Raw genomic sequence first — 23,837 nt, 5'->3', positions numbered from 1 at the left:
GCCCCACTGTGTAGCTCTGGAATCTTTTTTCCTAATCAAAGAGAGAGGCACCATTTAGTCAGTATACTCTGTGCTAGGCACTGTTCTCTGTTCCTTATGTTCATTATCTCATTCCACCTTATAACAACAGTGTAATTGTTATGTCAAAGTTATCGATGAAAAAAACTAAAGTTTAGTGAAGTCAAGTCACTGATCAAAGCTCACACAGTAAATGGCTGTTGAGACGCAGACCTACTTCAGACTCGAAAGTAGTGATTCTCAACCCTGGCTGTGCATTACAGTCATCTGGGGAGCTTTAAAAAATAATAATAAACTGATTTGGCATAGGGTGGTGACCATCAAATCCATCAATTATATCAATCTCTGCGATTGAATGTGGACTTTAATTTAAAGGTTTTTATTTAAAGAGTATTTTTCAAAGCTCCCATGTGATTCTTTGTGCAACCAGGACAGAGAAACTGCTCGAAAGCCTGATTCTTTCTATAGTGGGATGTTTTCTTTTCAAGACTTAAAATCAAGCAAATTCTTCTTAAATTGCAATTTTCCTCTGATAAAATTATTAATAAGATTCAGCATTACTATTACATGTATGTATATTATCTCCAGTTACTAAAAACTTCCACTATATAAGAAGTTTTGTCAATTTTAGTTGACTATAAGCCACTGTAAGAAGCCCCTATCAGGACATTCTATTAAAAAAAAAAAAAGTACCTGCTATACATCACCTTACTTATGCCTTGAAATAACCTGGTTAAATATTATCACTTCCATTGTACAGAGGAGAAAATATATGTTTAGAGAGGCCAGATACCTTTCTCAGTATCACCTGGTACTAAGGGGGCAAAGCCAGGGCTCATGGGCTTGGAACCTCCCTTCTTTATAACAAGAAAAGGCTGTGGAAGGAGAATCAATTGGCAAGGCTGATTATTTTGAAATTAATAGTTTTCTCTAACTGAATATTTCTTAGTTCTCTATTCACTTAAATGAAAATATTTTCATTTCCAGGATGGGGTCAAAAGAGCAAACTCATTTTCTGCACATTTTAACATAAAAAGACAAGTGTCAGGTTTTTTACTTTGGAATGTTCTATGCCTGTTGGATTGGACCTAGCATATGACATCATTCTGCCCAGTGACGTAGAAATCCCCAGTCTGGAATTCCTCTGCTATTAAACAGAGGCATATTCTTATTGCTATTTATTCTAGAACATAATTCTATTTCTGGCATTGTCCCAGACATAGTTTCCACTTGGTGTTTTCAGGATAATTATTGAATCCCAGGGTTGTTGGGATTTTACCCATCATTTCAGAGTAGGGATCTGGTTTTGTAGTAGAACAACAATTAAACAAACCTAGATAAGTTGTCTTTTGAAAGCATGCATTTATTTAAGGAACTATGCTCCAGAAGGAGAGACTTGGATAAGAAACTGTGGTCCAATGAGAACATGGAGCTCTGGGAATTTGGATAGTAAATGCTTTCACTGAGGAAATGTCTGAATATTATCTCAGGATCAAATTCATAATCCAACTTCCATGCATAAAACAATGTATCTAGCAGTCACAGTGTTGTTCTCCTATTGTAGCAACATCAAGGGAGAGGAAATATTTTAAAAGAACAATGTTTCTCCTTCAAATGATATTTTTCCTCCTTACACATAATGAGAATCATACAGGTAATTAAATTTTGCTATTCACCTTGGCCACCAGGAGATTGAAAGCTAAACAAATTTCTCATGTCCTGCAAAACTGTATTCTAAATTTTCCTCCTTGTCTTGACCTTTTATCATAATTTTTCCTTTAATTCTAATTACTCATGTTTTTGTAATTATATTTGTTTATAGAACATCTTTAAACATTTTATCAAATATGGCAAGGGATAAACTAATAGTGAAATCCAACTCCTGCTAAGTCCTGTTTAAGTAATTTATTAAACCAATTAATGGAAAAAATGAACTGAGTAATGTGATACATATTACAATTGCAAAAGATGATTGATTCTAGCTTGTTACGTACACAATCCTCAAGAGAATTACAAGGCTTATAAAAGCAGTAAAGAACACCCACCCAACAAACTCCAGTTCTCTGGCAAACCATATCCTTTCTCCTATGGCATGTTGGTTATACTATCTTTTATATTTCAGACTACAACTTCTCAGGGACACAATGTACTACCATAATGACTATCCACAGACAGAGCTATACCATTCTGTTTCTTTCTAGGCAGTACATATACACACACTTCCACATTCTAATTTATAGTACTGCTTTAAAAAAAAAATAACAATGAGTATGTTATATTGAAATCAACAGGGTTGTTAAGGTTGTTAAAATTCCAAATTCAGGAGTTATTTCCTAGGTTAAATATGATCTATAATATACTTCTTTTTTTCTCAGGGTGAATTGCTATAGCGTGGTATCTGCCCAGTGCCCCTTCGGTGGATTCAAGATGTCTGGAAATGGAAGAGAACTGTAAGGATGACTTTCTATTAAGATAAATGCTTCCCTTGATCGAAACGATTGTCACCCCAGCGAATCACTCCGTAGCTGCTACTTGAATTAAAACCTGCCTCTGTTCTTTCCTGGAGATTCGTACTGTCAAATAGCTTTTAAATGCTGGATTTAGCCCATAAGTGCAAAAAAGTGATGGCAGAAGGGAAATATATTAAGCTCCTACTATTCATAAGGGACCATACATTACATTGGTTAATGAAATATTGCCTACTTTTAGAGTTTCTTGCTGTATATAAGAATGTAATCTCTCTGGGAAATGTTTCCAAAAAGGAAGCAAAAACTACAAATTGATTCCTGTAAGAAGTGTGAAAATGTAAGAACACTCTAGTCATTCAAATATACATCTTAAGTAGATTAGTGCCTTTATCTCAAAAAGCTTCTCAGTGTAGGAGGAGTAATTTTCATTTGATGAAATATTTTGATGTGGAATCTAAAGTTTTAAATGATCCGAATTAGTTATTTTTGCACTAAAATATAAACTGAAAAGGAAATTTGACTAAGGAAAACATGTTTTATAGTCATGACTAGATTGAGAATATATATAAATTCATTTACAAGCCTTCAAGTTGCTTTTGAAACCTGGGTATATAGACTTTTTCAAAATGTGCATATACATATGTATACGCAGAAAGTGGTGGCAATATATTTCGTTAATTTTGTTACCAATACATTTTAAAAGTCATTTTGTTATTAATACATTTTAAAAGTCATGAGGAATAAAGACACATCATATACAAACCTTATGGAATCAAACATAGGAAAGCTGCTCATTCTATAAATAGCACGTAAAAATGAGTCTCAGTTTCTAAAGGTCGTGAATACATTAAATAGCCACCTACTTTGTCATTTAAATAAATCAGCAAAATTACAATGAAGCAGTCATCTTTGGGGAGCCAGTAAAAAGGAAGAATGATAAAATGATCCATCCCCCTTCTCAATATATGTTCATTAAGTATTTGTTGTGTATATTAGGGCCTTGGAGCCCGAGATACATGATACCACATCCCATCCTCCATATAACTGTGGTGGCAGGAGAAATTTCTAAAAAGATAAGTTGTGCAAAATAACCTACTCACACTATGAAGTAAACAGTCATAGACGGGGAGTTCTTAAGTCATGGAGGTAGAAAAGCAGGTAAAGTGGAGAGCACAGCACTGAAGGACAGAAAATCTGGGCGCCACCAGAATATAGCACTCATGGAATTGCTCCTCTTCTCACGGTTTTCACCTGTCAGGTGCAATCAGCAATCGCGAGTGGGGACAGGAGGGGGGAGAACAAAGTGGAGACTCTGTAAGCTCCTTTCCATACGTAAGATTCTGCAGTGTTAACCCTTGTGGGAATTCAATGGGTAAGAATTCACTGACAGCTGACAGAGTCAGAGAAGACCCCACAGAAAATACAGGACTTGAGCTAGGGCATGAAACAAACGTGGGATGTCAGGAAGCAGAGAACGGAAGCATTCTTGAACAGTAGGTTACATGTGGCGTGTTGGGGGGGTTAGTGAATTTGGATGCCTGGTAGGGATTTATGGGGTTGGAGAGTATGATTTCAGTTAAATAGGATACAGATTAAGAAGTCTTGTATTCAGGAAAATTGGCTTACATTTTGTTAAGGAAGTGGTGAAGAGCCATGGATATCTTTAGAATGTTGGTGGGGAGAGAGAATGGCAAAAGCTTGACCCATAAAAAGAACATGGTGTCCCAGAGGAAGGATGATTGGACACTAGCCGACCTGCACTTGAATCCCAGCTCCATCTCTTGCTAGCCACACAGCCTGTTTCAAGTTGTCCAACTTTTGAGCCTCAGTTCCCTCCTATTTAAAATGGAGATGCTAACAAGCCTCCTAAGATGGCTGTTTGAGAGTGAAGTGACAAACTGTGCGTCCATTCCCCAGCATTCTGAGACCAGGTGGGGACTCGGCAAATGGTTCCTTCCTTCCCCGGTTCCTTTTCTTTATAATATCCATTATTAGAGAGTCCCTTTGCAGAACTAATTACTGTACAAAACGCTGTAACAAAGGTTAGGTTATTCTGAAGGACAGTTAACTCGTGGCTGGCCCAGCTACCTAACACGTTTTCCTAGGAATGTTGAAGATAAAACAATCAAAAGGGACAAACTGACTAAAGTAGACCAAGTATGTCAATTTTGTTGAATACAGTTTGGCCCAACTTTAAGGTTGAGGCGTATGAAAATCAAGTAAGAGAGAGAAATGGAAAAATAAGAATCAAACATCAAGGGCGCCTGGGTGGCTCAGTTGTTAAGCGTCAGCCTTCGGCCCAGGTCATGACCCTGGGGTCCTGGGATCGAGCCCCACATCGGGCTCCTTGTTCCACGGGAAGCTTGCTTCTCCCTCTCCCACTCCCCCTGCTTGTGTTCCCTCTCTTGCTGTCCCTCTCTCTCTCTCTGTCAAATAAATAAATAAAATCTTAAAAAAAAAAGAATCAGACATCAATAATTTCTTAAAATTCTGTTATGTGAATATAGATAATTTCCTTCTTTACCTATATAAACACAAAGAGAAGAGTAATGCTGTAATTTTTTACTGCAAAAATTCTGGCTGAGGATGCTGTTAATGTCTACCTGAAACCAAATTTGGTGAACTTAAAACAAGTCATTTGCCACAAGATGTTTAAAGAGAATTACCGAAGCAATAAACTTACATGACTCCCAAGAGTTCAATTACAATTCATCCTTAGAGATAGAAAGGTATAATTGATCATTTGGGACCAGAGTCCTCAAAGAGCCAAAAATAGTGGTGCGCAGACCTCAGCGTGGTTGTAATACTAAGTGCCCGGACCTGGGATTGGGTTTCCGATCATGGTGCTGGCACTTGAATGAGTCAAATGATAGAAATTCCTTCCTTGGTGTAATTGTACTAGTTTTCACTTCAGTTAACATAAGTCACTGGAGACTTTACTAGTATACATACCATTGCATTAATTGGTTCTTGGCACCTTCACAAGATACTTCTTTCCTCCTGTCCCTTGCAGAATAAGGGGAGCATGAAAGTGTTATAATCTACTGGATTTATAGAGAAAACTCACATGAATGTTTTTTTGTTCAGTTATATTTGCCAAGTCAGTCCAGGAAACATTATCCCCATGCCTACTTAAGTAGCACCAGGCTCAGTTCTAAGTACAGAGTGAAAAACAGATGTAACTTGCTTACTAGGACCTTATTACTACAGTGTGGACCCAGGTGAGAAGCAAGGGTGTCAAGTGGAAGTTTGTTGGAAATACAGAATCTTGGACCTCTTCCCAGACCTAGTGAAACGGAATCAGCATTCTAATAAAATCCCAGGTGATTGGTACCTTGAGGATTTTAGAAGTACAAAACCAGTAACTCACGGAGCGGCAGGAAAAAGAGAAGTGCCAAATGGATGTGTTTGTGTTATATCGTAGACACAGGAATGTCTATGCATCGGAATACTTAGGAGCAGGGCTTATTTCAGCCTAAGTATGACAATAATCACACTTAGTACTCTCCTGAGAGTCTCAAGTGTCCATGTCACCCAAAATACAATGGAAAGCCCATTGGCAAAAATCATGGGTGAATTTATCTAACTTTGTGAGATAAAATACTTACTAAAATATTATCCTTTAATGGGTTTCAGACAACTGAGGCTAAGTCCTTTAATTACTTTGAAGAACATGTTCATTGAAGCTTTTAGAAGGCATTTTCAGAAGCTTAATTGCCCAAGAAAATAATCAGCGTTAAGAGGATTAGGTTACCCAGGAGAAAAAGATGTCTTCTACATACCTGTCTACAGCATCAGAAGGGAGGGGTAGAATAGGAAAGGATCAAGATCACTTTCCTCTGTAAGCCTGCATGTGCCCGAGTGTTATAATTTTAAGAGTGCTGCTATGTACATGCAATTCAGTCTTCTCGTCAAAACAATATAGAGAATAACGAACTCAATGCTTTTAGTCATTTCTTCAAAAGATGGTAAATCACAGTTTCCAAAACTGGTAGGAGTTCTCGATAAACCCAATAACGGGATACCAGGATCCTAACTGATTGACTCAGGTTAATTCTTGATCACTTGGGTTGGATTTAAGAGTTATATAAGCAAATGGCAGGGGTTGCATGAATAGAAAAACCCCGGAACCCCAAATAGCCCAAAGGTCTGATTTTGGGCCAATGAACCCTCTCTTCTCTCTCTCAAAACAAACAAAAAAGACAAACCAACCAACCAACTCTAACAATAAAAGTCAGGGTTTTTGTTTTGTTTTGTTTTCCCAAAAGTCAAGAGATACTGTTAAAACTACAGCTAGAAAATATTTTGTTTCAAACCGTATCAGGGCACGTTAGCATGAAAATTCCCTCTTATCATTTCTGGGCCAATCACACACAATAAAAATGTTAAGCTAAGCTCTACTTGAATTTATAGTTTTACTCCACTACTCAAGTGATTATATATTATGATTTCTCCTTTTGTGCTATTATCTTTCTTATGTATTCAAACCTAAACTAGAAATGGTAAAATTCTTGTTGGACTGAACTGTCTTGTGTGTGTGTGTGTGTGTGTGTGTGTGTGTGTGTGTGGTGGTGAGCTTGTTTATAGTCAAATAGACCGATGTCAAAACTAGACAATTTATGTGAAAATCAACAGAATGTACATAGTCATTTAAAATGCCAAAAAAAAAAAAAAAAGGGCTTGAAAAGGTTCCCCACAGGGGGATTTATGTGAGACCAGATATCTTATGGTTGGCTGGCTACTATTTGAAATGCTTCTGTACACAGAAAATATTTTCCATTGTCCCTAGCCAGATAGGCAAGAACAAATTTGTACTAAATCATGGACTCTGGTACATTTGCACTGCTGTGCTAAATTCTGTGGGTTTCTCCCCCTCTCTCTAGGGGAGAATATGGTCTCCACGAATACACAGAGGTCAAGACGGTCACAATGAAAATTTCTCAGAAGAACTCATAAAGAAACCACAAGAATGGAGCGAAGAATCCTCAATGACTAAGCATCTCCTATAGTCACTAATATATTGTAGTGGGGTTTAAATACACAGTTGTTCTTTTCTTGATTTTTTTAAACATAAGCTAATCATATTAGCATTAAAACTACACATAGAAAACTTGACATGTAGCTTATTCTGAAAGAATCCTTTATCTTCTGATATGTGACCCTCAAGTCCTATCTATAAAACAAGGATGGGAGCTGATGTGAGATCTCTCCAAGCTCTGTAATAGTTATGTGCTTCTCCTTGTAGTTACTCGTCCAGGATAATCATGTTATAGAAGAGGTCCAGTTGTCATGTAGCTTCTTTCTCTAACAACCCCTTTAAGTCCTTAACACACCTTTGAGCTGCAGAGATGTGTTCTGTTCGCAGTAGTTGTGAATTCGTTGGAATTTGTTGAAATGTTTCCTTGAATGTCATGTCTGCTTGTCAAAAGAAGTAATGCTTGAAATACTTAGCTGTAATCTAAGCATAAAGCTTAATAAAAACAACCTTGCATGATTTTTGTTAAGTTTGAATTTTTTTTAAAGAATTTATTTATTTATTTGAGAGAGAGAGAGAGAGAGAGGAGAACACGAGCAAGGGAGGAGCAGAGGGAGAGGGAGAAGCAGATTCCACACTGATCATGGAGCCCCATGTGGGGCTCGATCCCACGACCCTGAGATCATGACCTGAGCTGAAATCAAGAGTCACTCAACTGACTGAGCCACCCAGGCACCCCTGGTTTGAATTTTTTAAGTAGAAGTTTTGGTTATGGTGATTTACTCTCCCTGTCACTCAAAATCAGTGTTAAATTGGGCATAAAGATGTACTTAAGAATAAAAGTCAAATCCACTCATTCTCAAATAGGTAAAGAAACATATTTTCTTTTCCAGAGGAATTTTTGAAATCAATAGCAAACATTTGGGGTAGGTGGCTTCAGTCTTTCAGCAAACATTTATTGAGTTTCTAGAAAGTTCTGGGTGCTACATTAGGTGTGTACTATATGTTGGCTAACTGAACAACAACAAAAACAAAACAAACCAAGTAGATGAATAGTGGATGTTCCATTACTTCAAGATGATTTGATTTAGTGGAGAACAAAGACATCATACAAAAAAAAAATTTTTTTAATGATGGGTCATAGAAAGGGAATGAGAATTCAAAGAAACTGAAGAGCGTGGTAATAATGTACCAAAGGGGTAGGGATGACCTTTAACTGAGGGAACTGGAAAGAGCCTCATGAAGGAAATTTGGATTTGAGCCTTAATAATGAGCAGATTTGCAGTGAATAAACATTCTCTCTCTCTCTCTCTCAGGACATGTTTCTTTGGGGAAAAAATGGGAAAAATTCTATATCATATTTTCCTCTCTAGGAGTTTCAAATTGCACAGTGGTGTGTTCTAGATTCTGAGAAGTTCTACAACTTGTTCAGTTTTGTTTAATACAGATTTTCTCCCAAATTTATTTAAGCATAGACTTTCTGTTTCTCCCATCCTCATTTAATACCTATTAACACTAAGGAATCCACATTGGAGGATGCTGTTATACGCAAAATATTAGCACTGAGCATTCTGAGGAGAAAGCTGGGGATCAAGGAGGAGCAACTGGTACAATGTCCTCTGTGTAAACTAAAGAAGTTACATATTGATGCCCTCATACAAAGAACTTTCTGTCTGGGATCCCATGTAGAAAGTAAAATAAGTGAATATTTTGTGTGTATACATATTTCAAAATGTTCTTAGTTGCAACCTAAAATTTAAGCATACTAATGTTTAAGCTAACATTTTTTTTTCAGTTTCAGATTTTATAAATATAATTGCTTGCCATTTTACTTTAGTAGACCCCTCAGTAACACCATTGTTATGACATATAATAGCTGCCAGAGTGGAGCACCACTGTGTGTGAACAAATGGAATTCTTTGGCTTCTTAGACCCGAAATAATTTCAACTCCAATTGCAAAAGTTTCTCAAAATTGTGTGGGCCTGTAAGATTGGCAATCAGGACTAACTTGTATGATTTGGGACAAAATTATCACTTTGAAAACTGGAGGAATCCAAGGCATGGGGAGAACTGAAAAATCTTTGGACATTGAGAAGACAAAAATACCCATATAAAGAAGAGGGTTGTGTTTTCCGAAAACCAGACAGTGTCTACATTTTTAAGAGATGTGTTTAAAACCATGTATAAATAAATTAATAGGTAGATAAGTTAATATTGTAATGACAACCCACCAGAACATTTTAAAATGTAAAACAAAGAGGGTGAAAGACAAAAGCCAGAAGCAAGTTTAAATATTTGAAAATTAAATCTTCATGGTATAAATAAGACATTACAGGATTAAACAAAATATCTGTTTTATATTGGCTCATCCTGAGCCTCTAGACATTATTTGTCTTTCTTTTCCTCCGATTTATAAAGTTATGCTCGCAATAATTCTTCAAACCTTGAAAAGCTAAAGGGTATTTTATTAGCCCATGTGCTACAGAAAATATAATAAGGAATTTTATCATGAAGAATTTGGTTCTGCAGTCATTAATATGATATCATTGTCCTCAATATCCACATGGTAGAAAGTATTTTCTGCTCCAGGAATACTAAAGGAATCACAGAAGTTAGAACTAACTGTTCAGGCAGAGGGAATGTTGGGGATCAGATACAGATTTTCAAATGTCCTAGTGTCTCCCCACCTCCTTCCCCTCCCCCCATTTTTTTTTAGAATGCATGCTTCTGCATTATATTGTAATAGCCAAGGAGAAATCGAGGGGAAATATTTTTCTTAAAATTTTTTGTGGCCAATTGAAAATAGAGCTAACTCAAAGTAGGGGATTTTAGCCATTTCTTTACATACTTGGAGAGGCTGATGAACCTAGAAGACCCCTTTGCCTGGGTAATGCATAATTTTTTTTGAGTCTCATTTCACTTGGACCTTTAGAAGTGCACCTCCCATACCATCTCCTGAAAGCTTTTATCTTCTGGGTTTGTTTTTTGTCTTTTCTTTCTTCTTTCTTTCTCCTTCTCCTTCTCCTTCTTCCTTCTTCCTTCTTCTCCTTCTTCTCCTTCTTCTCCTTCTTCTCCTTCTTCTTCTCCTTCTTCTCCTTCTTCTCCTTCTTCTCCTTCTTCTCCTTCTTCTTCTCCTTCTTCTCCTTCTTCTCCTTCTTCTCCTTCTTCTCCTTCTTCTCTTCTCCTTCTTCTCCTTCTTCTCCTTCTTCTTTTCTCCTTCTTCCTCTTCCTCTTCCTCTTCCTCCTCCTCCTCCTCCTCCTCCTTCTTCTTCCTCTTCTTCTTCCTTTCTTCTTCTTCCTTTCTTCTTCTTTCTTCTTCTTCTTTCTTCTTCTTCTTCTTCTTCTTCTTCTTCTTCTTCTTCTTCTTCTTCTTCTTCTTCTTCTTCTTCCTCTTCTTCTTCTTCCTCTTCTTCTTCTTCCTCTTCTTCTTCTTCCTCTTCCTCTTCTTCTTCTTTCTTCTTCTTCTTCTTTCTTCTTCTTCTCCTTCTTCTCCTTCTTCTCCTTCTTCTCCTCCTTCTCCTCCTTCTCCTCCTTCTCCTCCTTCTCCTCCTTCTCCTCCTTCTCCTTCTTCCTTCTTCTCCTTCTTCTCCTTCTTCTCCTTCTTCTTCTTCTTCCTCTTCCTCTTCCTCTTCCTCTTCCTCCTCCTCCTCCTCCTCCTTCTTCTTCTTCTTCTTCCTTTCTTCTTCTTTCTTCTTCTTCTTCTTCTTCCTTCTTCCTCTTCCTCTTCCTCCTCCTCCTCTTCTTCTTCTTCTTCACATCAAATAACCAGGTTATGTTTTCACATGAAGCACAAATTCCCAATTAGAATTTCATTTGCTGATTTATCTTGGGACTTTTGTTTACATATTCTCTGTACAAGCATTTGAGCCCTCCCATTTTGATGGTAAAAGAATATACTGGAAAGAGAATTGGAGATGATGGCTGAATTCCCTGGATACCAAAATTTGGTGACTGCAACAAGGGCATGGAAGCTTATTCATATAGCATGCTGGGACTGTGGTATTCTGGAAGATATGGTCCTGAGTCGGGACACAAATGAGAGTGAAATGGCTCAATGATCACTCTGACATTCTGTGGAAGAGTAGGGATGGCCACAAATTTCTTGGTGGGGGCTTAAGAATGCCCTACATCCTTAAAGAAGCTGGCCCTTGGATTCTGAATGGTGGGATTATCTCAGAGAAAAATAGTGACATCCATAAACCCTTAGGATAATTCCAAAATCCCTAGAAAGTCAATTTTCTTGCCAAATGAAATATCTATGGCAAAGGTATAGCAATGTTTGTCACATGTTTGATTTAGTGCCACATGTTCACGAGTTTCACGAGCATTTCATTTTATTTAAAAAAATGGACATCTCTGAATTTTATAGAACTGTTCCTAGGAGGCTGACATGGTATATCCTGCAGTGGATTTCACCAGATTTTAAGATTTCGGTTTGTTTACCTTTTGACAAGTAACTTATTTAAAGATTCATCAAGCCTAAAGAATGTACCAAATATGAAAGCACAAAACTGTTGTTGTTGTTTTTATTTATTTTATTTATTTTTATTTTAAAATAACTTCAAGCTTTTGGAGGAGTTGCTATAGCAATGCAAAGATCTCCCATATATTTTTATTCACTAATTTCTAATATTTTCCCTCATCTACTTTGTCATCCTATTCTCTTTATAGATTCACTTTTTTCTTGAGATAAACTTTTGAGAATAACTCTTGGATATCATGCCCCTTTGCCCCAAAATACTTCCGTATCTTCTTCTTTTTTCTTTTTTTCTTCAATGTAATTCACCAAACCACAGAGTAATTACCTAATTCAGGAAAATTAACATTGTCAAAATACTCGTATCCAATATACAATCCACGCACTATTTTCTCAAATTGTCCCACTGTTAGCTTTGATGGCATTTTTTCCCTGTGATCCAAAACTTAATCAAGGATCATGAATTACATTTGGTTTTCATGATTTGCTTTTTTGTTACTATTCCTTAATAACAGCAGCATAACTCATAAGCATACCTAATATACAGCCAGGTTGGCTAATAACGTCTTGGTCTGGAGAGAAACTTAAGGGACATACAAAGCTCACTAAATTAATGAGAGTCAGAAAAGGGGATTAAATAGCTTCAAAGAATAAATACTTCATTTCAAGATTGATTATTAATTACCATCCTTCATCATAAACTGACAAGGATTTTATACACATAGGCTGAAAAATAAATCTTCTCCCTTGGACAATTTTGAAGAAAAGCTATATGTTCCCTTGAGGACATTAGTACCCATTTCTTGTATGCATTATTGCCCTTCTTCATTTCATTCCCTAGTTTATTTATTTGAATATTTTCCCATAATAACAGGTTGCCAACATTCTGATGTTGTCTAGGGAGGCACCTTAATTGTAATTGGTTACAAATCCATTAGTCACTTAGAAATATTTTAAATGATTTTACTCTCAAAGTACAATTTTGGTAGGAAGATCTTGACCTTTGGAGTCAAAGAGATGTTAAATTCTGGTTCTACTACTCACTAGTGATATTATCTTAGGTCAATTAGTAAATCTTCCTCATTTAGCAATCATTCAACAGGTCATGGTGGCTGTTGATATTTGAGGAGCAATATAACGTGCTACATAATCACATGGGCCCTTGGAGCTCAGCAATCTGGTGTCAAATCACTGTTCAGCACTCACTGGCCTGGGGATTTGGGACAAAATAACCAACCTTTCTAAATTCCAGTTTGTTTATTTGTTTTTATCTGCAAGAAGGAATTAATACTGGTACTTATCTAACTGGGTTATTCTATTAAGGGAAATAATGTTTGTAAAATGCAAAAATGTAAGGTTCCTAGTATATAACAAGTACTTAATACATGTTACTGATCTACTGATGAAGGTTCTGGAATTAAGAACAATATCAATGAAGATAAAGTTTCTTTAGACACTAAAGAAAATATCTTTCTCTTGACATTGACTTTGTATCTTCTACATGTCCTTTCTCTGTCTTCCTGTGTCCTGTTAAGCTACCCTCAGGTGGGGCCCTGTAACTATGATATACCCATCCCTCCCATCCATTTTTTTTTTTAAATCATTCCCTCAGACACAGGTGAAAATTCATTATCAGAGAAAGACCAAGGTGGAGAAAAATGTGAGCAAAAAACTTGGCTTAGAATTGAGGCTGGAAATTTAAATACATTTAATACCAAAGTGGGGTTAGTTCTAATTAAATGAACTCAACTGCCTTTCACCCCTGAGTTGCCAGTCATCATGATTAATCCTTAAGCTAATAGTCAGGGACAGCGTGACTAAGAGAACAACAAACTAAGAGGCTGGTTTCAAATGCAGCATGGGAGCCCACAATGACATTGGTCACCCGGTGATTGATTCAGAGGTTCAGCCCACATGAATTCAGTGAGGATTAGGGGACTTAAAAGCACATGGCTTAGCATTTGTGTTCAATGTTCAGTCATCTTGCATTCATGCAACCACAAAATGTCAGAGCTAGAAAAGAACGTAGTGTTCTTCTAGCCCAATAACTTCATTTCACGGAGACATGGAGAAATAGGGTGATGCTTGAAATATCACTAAATTATCAGTGGCAGGGTTTGGCTAAGACCCTCTGTATTTTAACTCCTAGTTCTGTCCTACTGTCTGTGTCCCATGCAGCATTGTAGATGTTTAAATTGATACTTGATTAAAGATATAATATCAAGTGCTATATTTTATTTGTTATATATTTATTCCTTTTATCTAAAAGAAGTTATGTAAAACCCACTGTTGCATTTTGTTTGCAGGTATTTTATTTATTGGAATTTAATCCTTTTGTCTAAAAAAGGGAAAACCTCCAGTGGTAGTTTTTTTAAAAAGCCTTCAAGTAATGCAAATCAGCTTCAATCCCTTGTAGAGCAGAGTGTCTTGATATAGTTACAAAAATTAAAATCCATTATATGTGTTTACTTAACAGTTATCAGAAGTCTACTGTATACAAAATACAGTGGATTGCAAAAGAAATGATGAGCATTAAGTCCTTGTTCTGGCAAACACAATTCTAGGTGCCTTAGAGAGGGTATTTGCTTCATATAAAAATAAAAGATCCTGCTCTTATAGTGATTAAATCTAGGGGAGGAGATGAGAAATATACACAAAATCATGGAACTAAAAGATCAAATGTACGAAGTATGATAAGATGGATGGAATTCCAAGTTAAGCCATAAACATTTAACAAAGAAAAATCTTGGGGTGCCTGGGTGGCTCAGTCGGTTAAGCATCTGCCTTCAGCTCAGGTTATGATCCCAAGGTCCTGGGATGGAGCCCCGCGTCAGGTTCCCTGCTCAGTGGAGAGCCTGCTTCTCCCTCTCCCTCTGCCTGTCGCTCTGACTACTTGTGTTCTCTCTCTCTCTCTCTCTGTCAAATAAATAAGTAAACGAATGAATAAATAAATAAAATCTTAAAAAAAGAAAGAAAAGAAAAATCTTAAAATGAATAGTGAATTCATTGAGGTTGGATTTTTTTCAATTAAACTCTTAATTATTTAATAATTATAGGTTTACATGCAGTTGTAAGAAATCATAAAAAGAGATCTGTTGTGCCCTTTACCCAGTTTCCCCCAATGGTAAGATCTTGCAAAACCGTAGTACAATATCACAAACCAGAGCACTGATGTCACTGCAGACAAGATACAGAAATTTCCCATCATCACATAAATCCCTTGTGCTGCTTTTATCGTCATACTTGTGTCTCTGCCACCTTCACTCCAGCCTTAACCCCTAAAATCTGTTCTCCATTTCCTTAATTTTGTCATTTCATAAATCATACAGTATGTACCCTTTGGGGAGGTTTTTTTTTTTCTCAGCATAATTCCATTGAGATTCATCCCAGTTATTGTGTGTAGTGAACTATAATACATGTAAAATATATGGCTGCATTTTACCACTTGTAATGGGAAGTGTCTTGACAGGTCCCAAGATAAATATCTTCGGAGAGTTCACTATTGTTTTTCTTTAATAATTTTGAATAGGGTTAACATGTCTTATCATCCTCCAGCCAAGTGTGAGGACAGGAAACAATGAAAGGGTGGGTAAGGAGGAGGGGGCTCTGCTGGCAGATACTTCTGGAAGCATAACTGAATCTCCTCTGAAGTTCTGAGTCAGATTCAAGAAAAGAGAAGAAACAATTCTTTCAGCATCCATGGTGGACATTCAACAAAGGCTTGAAGGATACAGGGCAGGACACCGTGGGAGAAAGTATGTCTTGTATTCTTAGACAAAAGCAAACAGGTCGGCAGATTTTTAACACTATGTGTCTTTTTCATCCATCTCCTTTCATGAGTATTTCCCAGAAAGCCCGAGGTCCTCACCCTGCCAAACAGACTGGTTTCTTCCAGCTTCTCCCCCAACCAGATGTTAGGTTGTCTCCACATGACCCTCACTTTTTCTCCACTCCTGCAGATGCTGCATCAGGCTAAGACCACTGTGGCACTCAGTAGTACTGCTGATCCACCCTGCAGAGTGGCAGGTGCAACCATCGCAGAATACAGTGAAATACCACGGAACCTCACCCAGCCACCCAGAACACCTCGTGGACCAACAGCACCCCCCGCCCCCACCACTGACCACTTAGTTCACTCCAGGCCCTGTTGTAGGTGCACTCAATGAACTATTTCATTGCCTCTTCTCAACAACGACATTAGACTGGAACTACTTTGTTCAACTTGTAGGGAAGAAACTAAGGCTCAGAAAATTTAACTTACATGGCTAGGAAGTAACAGCATCAAAATAGGAAGCCAGGCAGTCTCACCATATAATCCCCCTCATTCTCAAACAATAAAACTAGTACTGAGCATCAAGCCCAGTCCAGCAATCACAAACTGTGCAATATTATTAGCAACATTTAATCTTTTCCTTTGCATTAATGTTCCATGAAAAGTCATTAAGTCATTAATTTTTCAGGTTTCGAATATATATTTTTTCTTCCTCTTTTTAACATTGAAGTCCAGACCTCTCAGACCTCTCTGTTATATTCCTATTGACCTCTGCTGGCAGAAAGATCCATAAGCTGGGGGTCTTGGTGGCAGGTAACCTCCTAAGACACAGCTGCTGGAGAGGCCCTTCCGTGTCTCTTTTATGCTCATTTTCACACAGGAGCACATGAGGAAGCTGTCTTCTCTGTCATTCAGTGAAATATTCCCCTGCTCCCCTGCGATGTTCAAACAATGGGGTCCATAACTCCAGCGTCCAAGGTCTTCTTCAGCCAAGGGGATTGATTATAGTACTTCCATAACATTTCCAGACTTTTAAGCTACTCTCAGCTGATTTTCAAAGAATTTTATTAAAGCTCATCCCCTCCAACAACAAAGGACTACCAGCAGTTTTTAGTCAAATCAAGTCTTAAAGAAAAGGGTGGGAGAGGATATATTTAGATTAAAAATTTTTTTAGAATCAGGTGATAGCTAAGGGAACAATCAAGGTAGGATTGGTAAATAAGGAATGAAAGCACAAGGAGATTGTAGGCACAGATGTTGAAGGGGGAGGAAGAACTGTATTTTATTAGAATGTTGACTCTGGTGATGCTTCTTCATGACGTAAGTCAATGGTTCCCTTCACCCAGAAGCCTCCCTACCGCCCACTTATCTATCACTCTTCTAGTTAGTTGCCCCCGTCTGTATCCCTTAGCACGCTCAGTTGATCTCTCACCTAGAAATTATTGCTCCCAACTATCACCCTCTGTTTTCCTTGCTTGCTTCACATATCAGAGGGCAAAGTCACAACCTGAAATTGGAGGCTTTGCTTTTATTTCCTATTCCTAGTTCCAGGACTGTGTTTAACACTTATTAGAAGTTCAGATAAAACTTACAGAATGAATTTGTACTCTGACACCCTGGGCTTTTGCAAGCTCTGTTTACACTTCCAGAAAGACACGTCTTCTGTGTAAGTCATATATGTTGCCTTTGCCACGACTCTGGTTTTGGCCATCTGCTCTTCCCAGTCCTCTATGTCTGGGTTTCCACTGTGTGGAAATCAGGGATGAGGGAATAGAGCCCAAGAGGGAACCAGAGTTGCTCAGCATTGCCCGGCTGCAGCTGGAGAAGAATAAGCAGATCAGAAACATGCCCTTCTTTTTTTTTTTTTTTTAAGATTTTATTTATTTATTTATTAGAGAGACAGAGCACAAGCAGGAGGAGGGGCAGAGGGAGAGGGAGAAGCAGACTCCCTGCTGAGCAGGGAGCCTGATGTGGGGCTCCCTCCTGGCACTCTGGGATCATGACCTGAGCCGAAGGCAGCTGCTTAACCAACTGAGCCACCCCGCTGTGCCAGAAACCTGCCCTTAACACATGCGGGCACACTGATCCTTCCAAGACATACTACAAAGATTTTGCCCAAGAGAGGTAACTTCAGCATCACACAGACCTGCTTCAAAGAGCCCGCTCCTGCCTCTGAGGTGAATAATTGAGCTACTTTGGGCAGAATAACCATTCTAGGTTTCACTTTCTTCATCTCAGTGAGATGGGGATATGACGGTGAAAACTTTGGAAGGCTGTGAGAATCTATATAAGTAACTAACTCAGCCTGGTTTTCAGCTCACGGTCCCTGATTCATACAAGTTGGCCGGGCAGTCATTAACTACGAAATTATTCATGGCAACTCACATTTTTGCTGCATTTTATATGACATTTTCACACACTTTATTATATTTGCTTCTTGTAACATATCATGAGGTGAGCTGGGAAGATACTGTTATCCCACTGGATATATCCGAAATCCTAACTTCTAAGAGATTCACTGACTTGTTCAAGTTCACACAGGTAAAGCGTAATGGCACAAAGATTATGCTGAAATCTGACTTTATTACTCCAGGTTCCTAGACAGCACCCTTATAGCAATAATTGTTCTTTCTCTTGCCGTACGTTTAAAGTCAGAGCCTGGGGTGCCTGGGTGGCTCCGTCGTTAAGCGTCTGCATTCAACTCAGATGGTGATCCCGGGGTCCTGGGATCGAGCCCCACGTAGGGCTCTCTGCTCTGCAGGAAGCCTGCCTCTCCCTCTCCCACTCCCCCTGCTTGTGTTCCCTCTCTCGCTCTCTCTCTCTCTCTCTCTCTCTGTCAAATAAATAAATAAAATCTAAAATAAATAAATAAATAAATAAATAAATAAATAAAGTCAGAGCCTGCTGGGGAAGCAGCTTTGGCAGAGGGCAGTAGCTCAGTACTGGGGAAAGAGTAGAAAGGAGGAAGGAAGGAGGTACTCTGCACAGAGACAGGGTGACATTTTCCCTTCACATTGCCCGTAAGCAACAAAGGAGAGCTGTGTGGGGTGAGCTCTGCATGGGGAAGGGAAAAAGTAAGGGATACAGTGCTCAGTGTTACTGGAATGATGACATCGCTCCCTCAGGGATGCTGTTTCCCTTCACAACTCTGACCTCCGAACTCGTATTTGTTTTCGTACCATTTCTAAATAAGTAGAGCGTAGAGCAGGGTGGGTGGGAACAGTGTAAGAATAAAAGGAGCAGACTGAAGAAGCTGTCTGTACATCCATCCCACAGAGATCCCTCTCTATTTGGGGCTTGAGAAGCTGATCACAAATCCCTTCATTCCTAAAAGAGGGACGGAAGCTTCAAAAGAAGGTCTGAATGGGGATGGACGTAGAACAATACGGAAATTTCTGGATCTGTCATCCAAATAAATATTAGAAGCAAAATGGCCATTATGAAAGAGCCAAAAAAAAAAAAAAAACCCTCCCCCAAATAGGATTTACAACAGCAAGCATTCTAAAAGGTGAAAGCCCTGAATCTTGCCAATCCCGGACCTTGGCATAACTGAAACTGAGAAATCTGTCACAGCATCTCCTCAGGCAGAAAAGGCTGAGGGTAGATGAAAATGTTTAGCTCCAACCTGCCCTTGGGATAATTGCATGTTCCGAACAACATCAAACAAAAAGGCAGCCTGCACTTTATTGGCATGAAGTGCTATTAGGTTGTCAAGAATCCTGTGATCTCCAGCTGCAAGAATAGGCACAAAATGACTCTGCAGAAGATATTAATGGATTGCAGGATATTCTCTTCATTGTTGCATTAGCATTTTTTTTTTCCCTCCAATCATTTTGAGTCACATTCTGGAGGAGAAAAACTAGGTAGGATTTTCCCATAAGGCAGATGGCGCGATTGAAAGAAAGAGTGATTTTGCTGGGCTTATAAATGTCCCATCCGATCTTCTGCTGGTTTATAAGCTTTTTTAGAATCAAACAAATGTCGGCAGCTCTGACATGATTACACCCAGCAGGTAAAAGAGAAGCACTGAAATTATGTCTCTGTAAGTCATCCACATTGCAATTAACTTTGCACAGCTTTGCTGGTTGTGACAGATTGTTTGCTGTAGATTGGAGGAAGAAGTCGGCATAAAATGACTGCAAAGTCAAAATCCTCCCTCTAGAAACAGACAGGATCATTCTGTACCTGCCATAGGCTTATAAGTGGGAAGGAATCAAGTAAACACTTTAGCCCAGACCTACGATTATATAGATGAAGATACTGGGGGTCCTAGAGGTGAAGGGAAATGGCTGCTATCACACAACTCATTAGCGACAGCATCATTACTAGAATCCAGGATTGCTGATCTGTACGCTGGGATTTTTCCCAGTATCATTGACTTGTGGGACTTGTGCCCCGCCCCCACTCCATTTATATGTTAAGGTCCTAATCCCCTGTACCTCGAAATGTGACTGTACTTGGGGAAATGGCCTTTAAAGAGGTGATTATGTTAAAATGAGGTGAGTAGGGTGGGCCAATACGACAAGTGTCTTAATAATAAGGTATTAGGACACAGACACACACATAGGAAAGACCATGTGAAGACACATCAAGAAGGTGACTGTCTCCAAGCCAAGGAAAAAGGCCTCAGGGGAAACCCAGCGTGTTGACATCTTAATCATGGACTTCGGACTCCAGAACTGAAAAAATAAATTTCTGTTGTCGAAGCCACCCAGCGTATGATACTTTGTTATGGTGGACCTAGGAAAGCCACACGCAGTCCAAGGGAAACACTTACGCATCATTCTTGCTGTCAGACTTTAGAAGCACAAGCCTAACATCACAGCAATTCTCCTTTGTTATACTTCCAAAGAAGCTAGGCAACTTTTCTCTCATCCTCGAGATTTCTCAGGAGTCAGAGAGTAATCAGTTGCAGGGGAAACCACATTATATATATCATGTCAAGCTCTCAGAGTGATTCCTTTAAATCTCCCCCACTTACACCTTCTCACAAACAGTTTTCTCCAAACAAATCTTTCCCCTAACTCCTCCTTAATATCACCCATGCCAACCCTTTTGGTAACTGTAAGAGATTTCCATCATCATATAATTTATTTTTGGTTAGCTCTTTGCAATCTCCCCCTATGGCTTAGTTCCTCCTTTGTAATGCAATAGATACTGAATTTCAGTGATGCCGCTGAAACTTTTGTTCAATTAGATATAAAATTATATCCTTCATGACAAGAGCCTAGGTAGAAATGAAGTCAATTCACAAGGAAAAGTAAAACCAGTGGATGGAAAAGAACAGTCTAGATAGTATTATTCGCAGTCCTGAATTCAGCTATACCTGAGTAGGTTCTAGCTTGGGATAGTTCAGTTAAGTGAGCTGACCTCAAAGCCAGCATTCTTACTGTTTGCTCCCTCATTTTCAAAGTTCCCATTGAAATAAAACAAATCCCACGGATAAGGTGATTATTTTCAAGGGTTTTATTATTGATTGGTTCAGGTCCCTCATCCTGTTATGAAACTGGCCATAGTGGTCACAGCAACTGGGGGCTTGGGTGCCATGGCATGAGCCCAGAGTCTGCATTACTCAGAGGGCTGGGCAGAAATATTCCTTGGAGCACAGGAGACCCGCTGTGTGTAGAAGATTTTCTAAGGGGGGATGGATGGAGACACAAGCAGTCTGAAGTAGGGCAAATGACCAGAGCCAAGAGTCTTTGAGCTTTGACCATTGCAGATTCCCAGATTAATTTTTTTGACCCTTGAACTTCCCAATAATCCAGTGAGTCTTTATGTCTTATCAATACTTTCACTGCAGTATCTTTCATATCCAAACTTGATTCTCCATTCCTATGATCTGTTATATAAGCCTACAGACACTCTCAATAAAACTCTCACTTAGGATTCACTATATTTAAACAAGCACACTTGTTTATGCAATTTTGCATACAATTTATGGGGTTTACTTACCCTTCTAAAATCCATCTGTAGATCTTATAACTTAAGAACCTCTCTCTTATAGTTGGACCTGAGTTGGCTTTCACAATATTGATGGACATCAATATTGCGGCGAACAAGGTGAGCTGAGTTTTTGTATTGTTTATTTTTTTAAAATCTGTGTTTTATTAATTTTATTAAGGGCTTATTATGTGCCAGGAACTATGCAAAACACTGTGATTTTGCATGAGTTGCCTCATTTATTCTTACCACAACCTTCTTTTTAAAAAATATTTCATTTATTTATTTATTTATTTGAGAAAGAGAGAGAGAGATCAGGGAGAGAGGCAGGTGGAGAAGGAGAGAATCTTGAGCAGACCTAGTGCTGATAACGGAGCCCAACACAGGGCTCCATCTCACAACCCTGAGATCATGACCTGAGCTGAAATCAAGAGTCCAACACCCAACAAACTGAGCCACCCAGCGCCCCATACCACAGCCTTCTGAAGTACATACTATTTTTATTCCCACTTTACAGAAAACAGGTGTAGTGTTATGTAAAGTCACAGGCTTCGGCTGACCCTGAACTCAAACTCAGTTCAGTCTCTGAAGGATGACCTTATACTGCCTTTCTTTTTGTACCCTGTTTTCTTCTCCTGTGGCTTTGTCCCGTGAATATTTCCTCAATCCTCCAAATTAGTCAGGTGGGCTACATAATGCTGCAATAACAGAAGAACCTCCAGAGCTCTGTCTTTGCACAGCGAGGACTGATTACTCTTACACAGTCTTGGGTGGGTACTGCAGCCTCCGTACCTCCTATAGCTCCCTCTTCAGAATATGCAACCGTCAAGGTCACCACTTTAAGGGAAAAGGTAGGTGGAAAAGGAACACTAGCTTTTAACAGCCTCTGCCCAGAAGTGATATATTACATATGTAGTCTGGTTTGCAGGTTACAAAATGGTTATTAGCTTTGTAACCCTTGCCATCATCACAGGGAAATGCATTATATTTCAAAGCCAGCTCAAAGAGGTACATTTTCCTAAATATTAAGTAAGCTCAGCCATTTTTTCTGTATAATATTTCCCGATTCTCCCATCACTATAATGCACACCCATAATATACAGATAAAATTACTATCAAAAGGGCTAGAGGAGGAAAGCTTTGGTGATTCTAATTTGGAATTTATCAGCGTTCATTTCTTCTTCTTGTGGGTACCTGGTTTCTTGTGATATATGGCATCTTCAGTCAACCGCAGGGACATCTGTGTGCTTTTGCCAACTTGCTGCAAAACATAACACCTAAACCTGTGAAAAACCACTCCAACGTCCGGCATCTACACATTAAAATAACAAGATTCTATAAATCCTCCAATGCAATTTAGGAAAAAGTGAAGAATCCCTAACTATCTAACTGGACACTAATCGAAACAAGACACTGTACAAAACCCAAGAGTAAAATAAATATAGAAGCTATCAAATGGCCCTACCCTTCAGTAGAAAACACAGGATGTTAGCAAACTGCTTTCCTGGAAAATAAGTAGGAAGAGAAAGGCAAGCTGCAGCTCTGAACGTCGTTTGCCCATATTAATCCTGTCAAAAATCATGGGGCGCCTGCATGGCATAGTCGGTTACGTGCCTGACTCTTGGTTTCAGCTCAGGTCATGATCTCAGGGTCATGAGATCTAGCCCCCACTCGGGCTCTGCGCTCGGTGGGGAATCTGCTTGAGATTCTCTCTCTCTCTCCCTCTGCCCCTCCCCTGCTCAAATAAATAAATAAATAAATAAATCTTTAAAAAGAAATCCTGTTAACCATGACAATCCTGTTGGGACATATACCCCCCCAACAACCATATTTTGTTTTGGCTTTATTTTTGCCTTCTCAAACATAATGAATGACAGCTGTATTTATGGAGCTATAAGCATGGCACTAGGTGGGGTGTGTGTGTGTTTGTGTATGTGTGTGTGTTTTATACAATTTTTCATCATACTGGTAACATCATGAGGGGATGGAGAATATTATATAGTGAAAGGAACTGAAGCACAAGAAGGGTAAGTTAGTTCTTCAAGGTCATGTGCCTAGTAAGTTATGAAGCTGGTTTTCCAACCCGGAATTGGAATGACTTCGAAGAGTCCCCCTCACCAGGTTAAAAAAGGGGTATGCAAGACGTCCTCCAAAACCTCTTAGCATATTCCACATAGATGTGCCTG

At 38.8% G+C, this 23,837-nt stretch overlaps 1 protein-coding gene across 1 annotated transcript in view; it reads left to right on the top strand.

Moving 5' to 3' along the window:
- The window catches only part of ALDH1A1 (aldehyde dehydrogenase 1 family member A1), a 53,834-nt gene extending 45,854 nt beyond the window's left edge, over nt 1–7,980 (top strand). The window contains exons 12-13 of the mRNA XM_028089092.2: nt 2,394–2,468; nt 7,370–7,980. Of these exons, the coding sequence (XP_027944893.1) occupies nt 2,394–2,468; nt 7,370–7,442 (148 nt within the window). The 3' untranslated portion in view covers nt 7,443–7,980. The remainder of the gene's footprint in view (nt 1–2,393; nt 2,469–7,369) is intronic.
- Nucleotides 7,981–23,837: the final 15,857 nt, after the last annotated feature.

The sequence above is a fragment of the Eumetopias jubatus genome, unplaced genomic scaffold (assembly GCF_037043125.1).
Source record: "Eumetopias jubatus isolate StellerSeaLion01/CBP00866 unplaced genomic scaffold, mEumJub1_p1.0 scaffold_15, whole genome shotgun sequence".
In the NCBI taxonomy this organism is placed as follows: domain Eukaryota; kingdom Metazoa; phylum Chordata; class Mammalia; order Carnivora; family Otariidae; genus Eumetopias; species Eumetopias jubatus.
The sequence above is the reverse complement of the archived record's forward strand: the minus strand, read 5'-3'. Positions and strand labels throughout refer to the sequence as shown.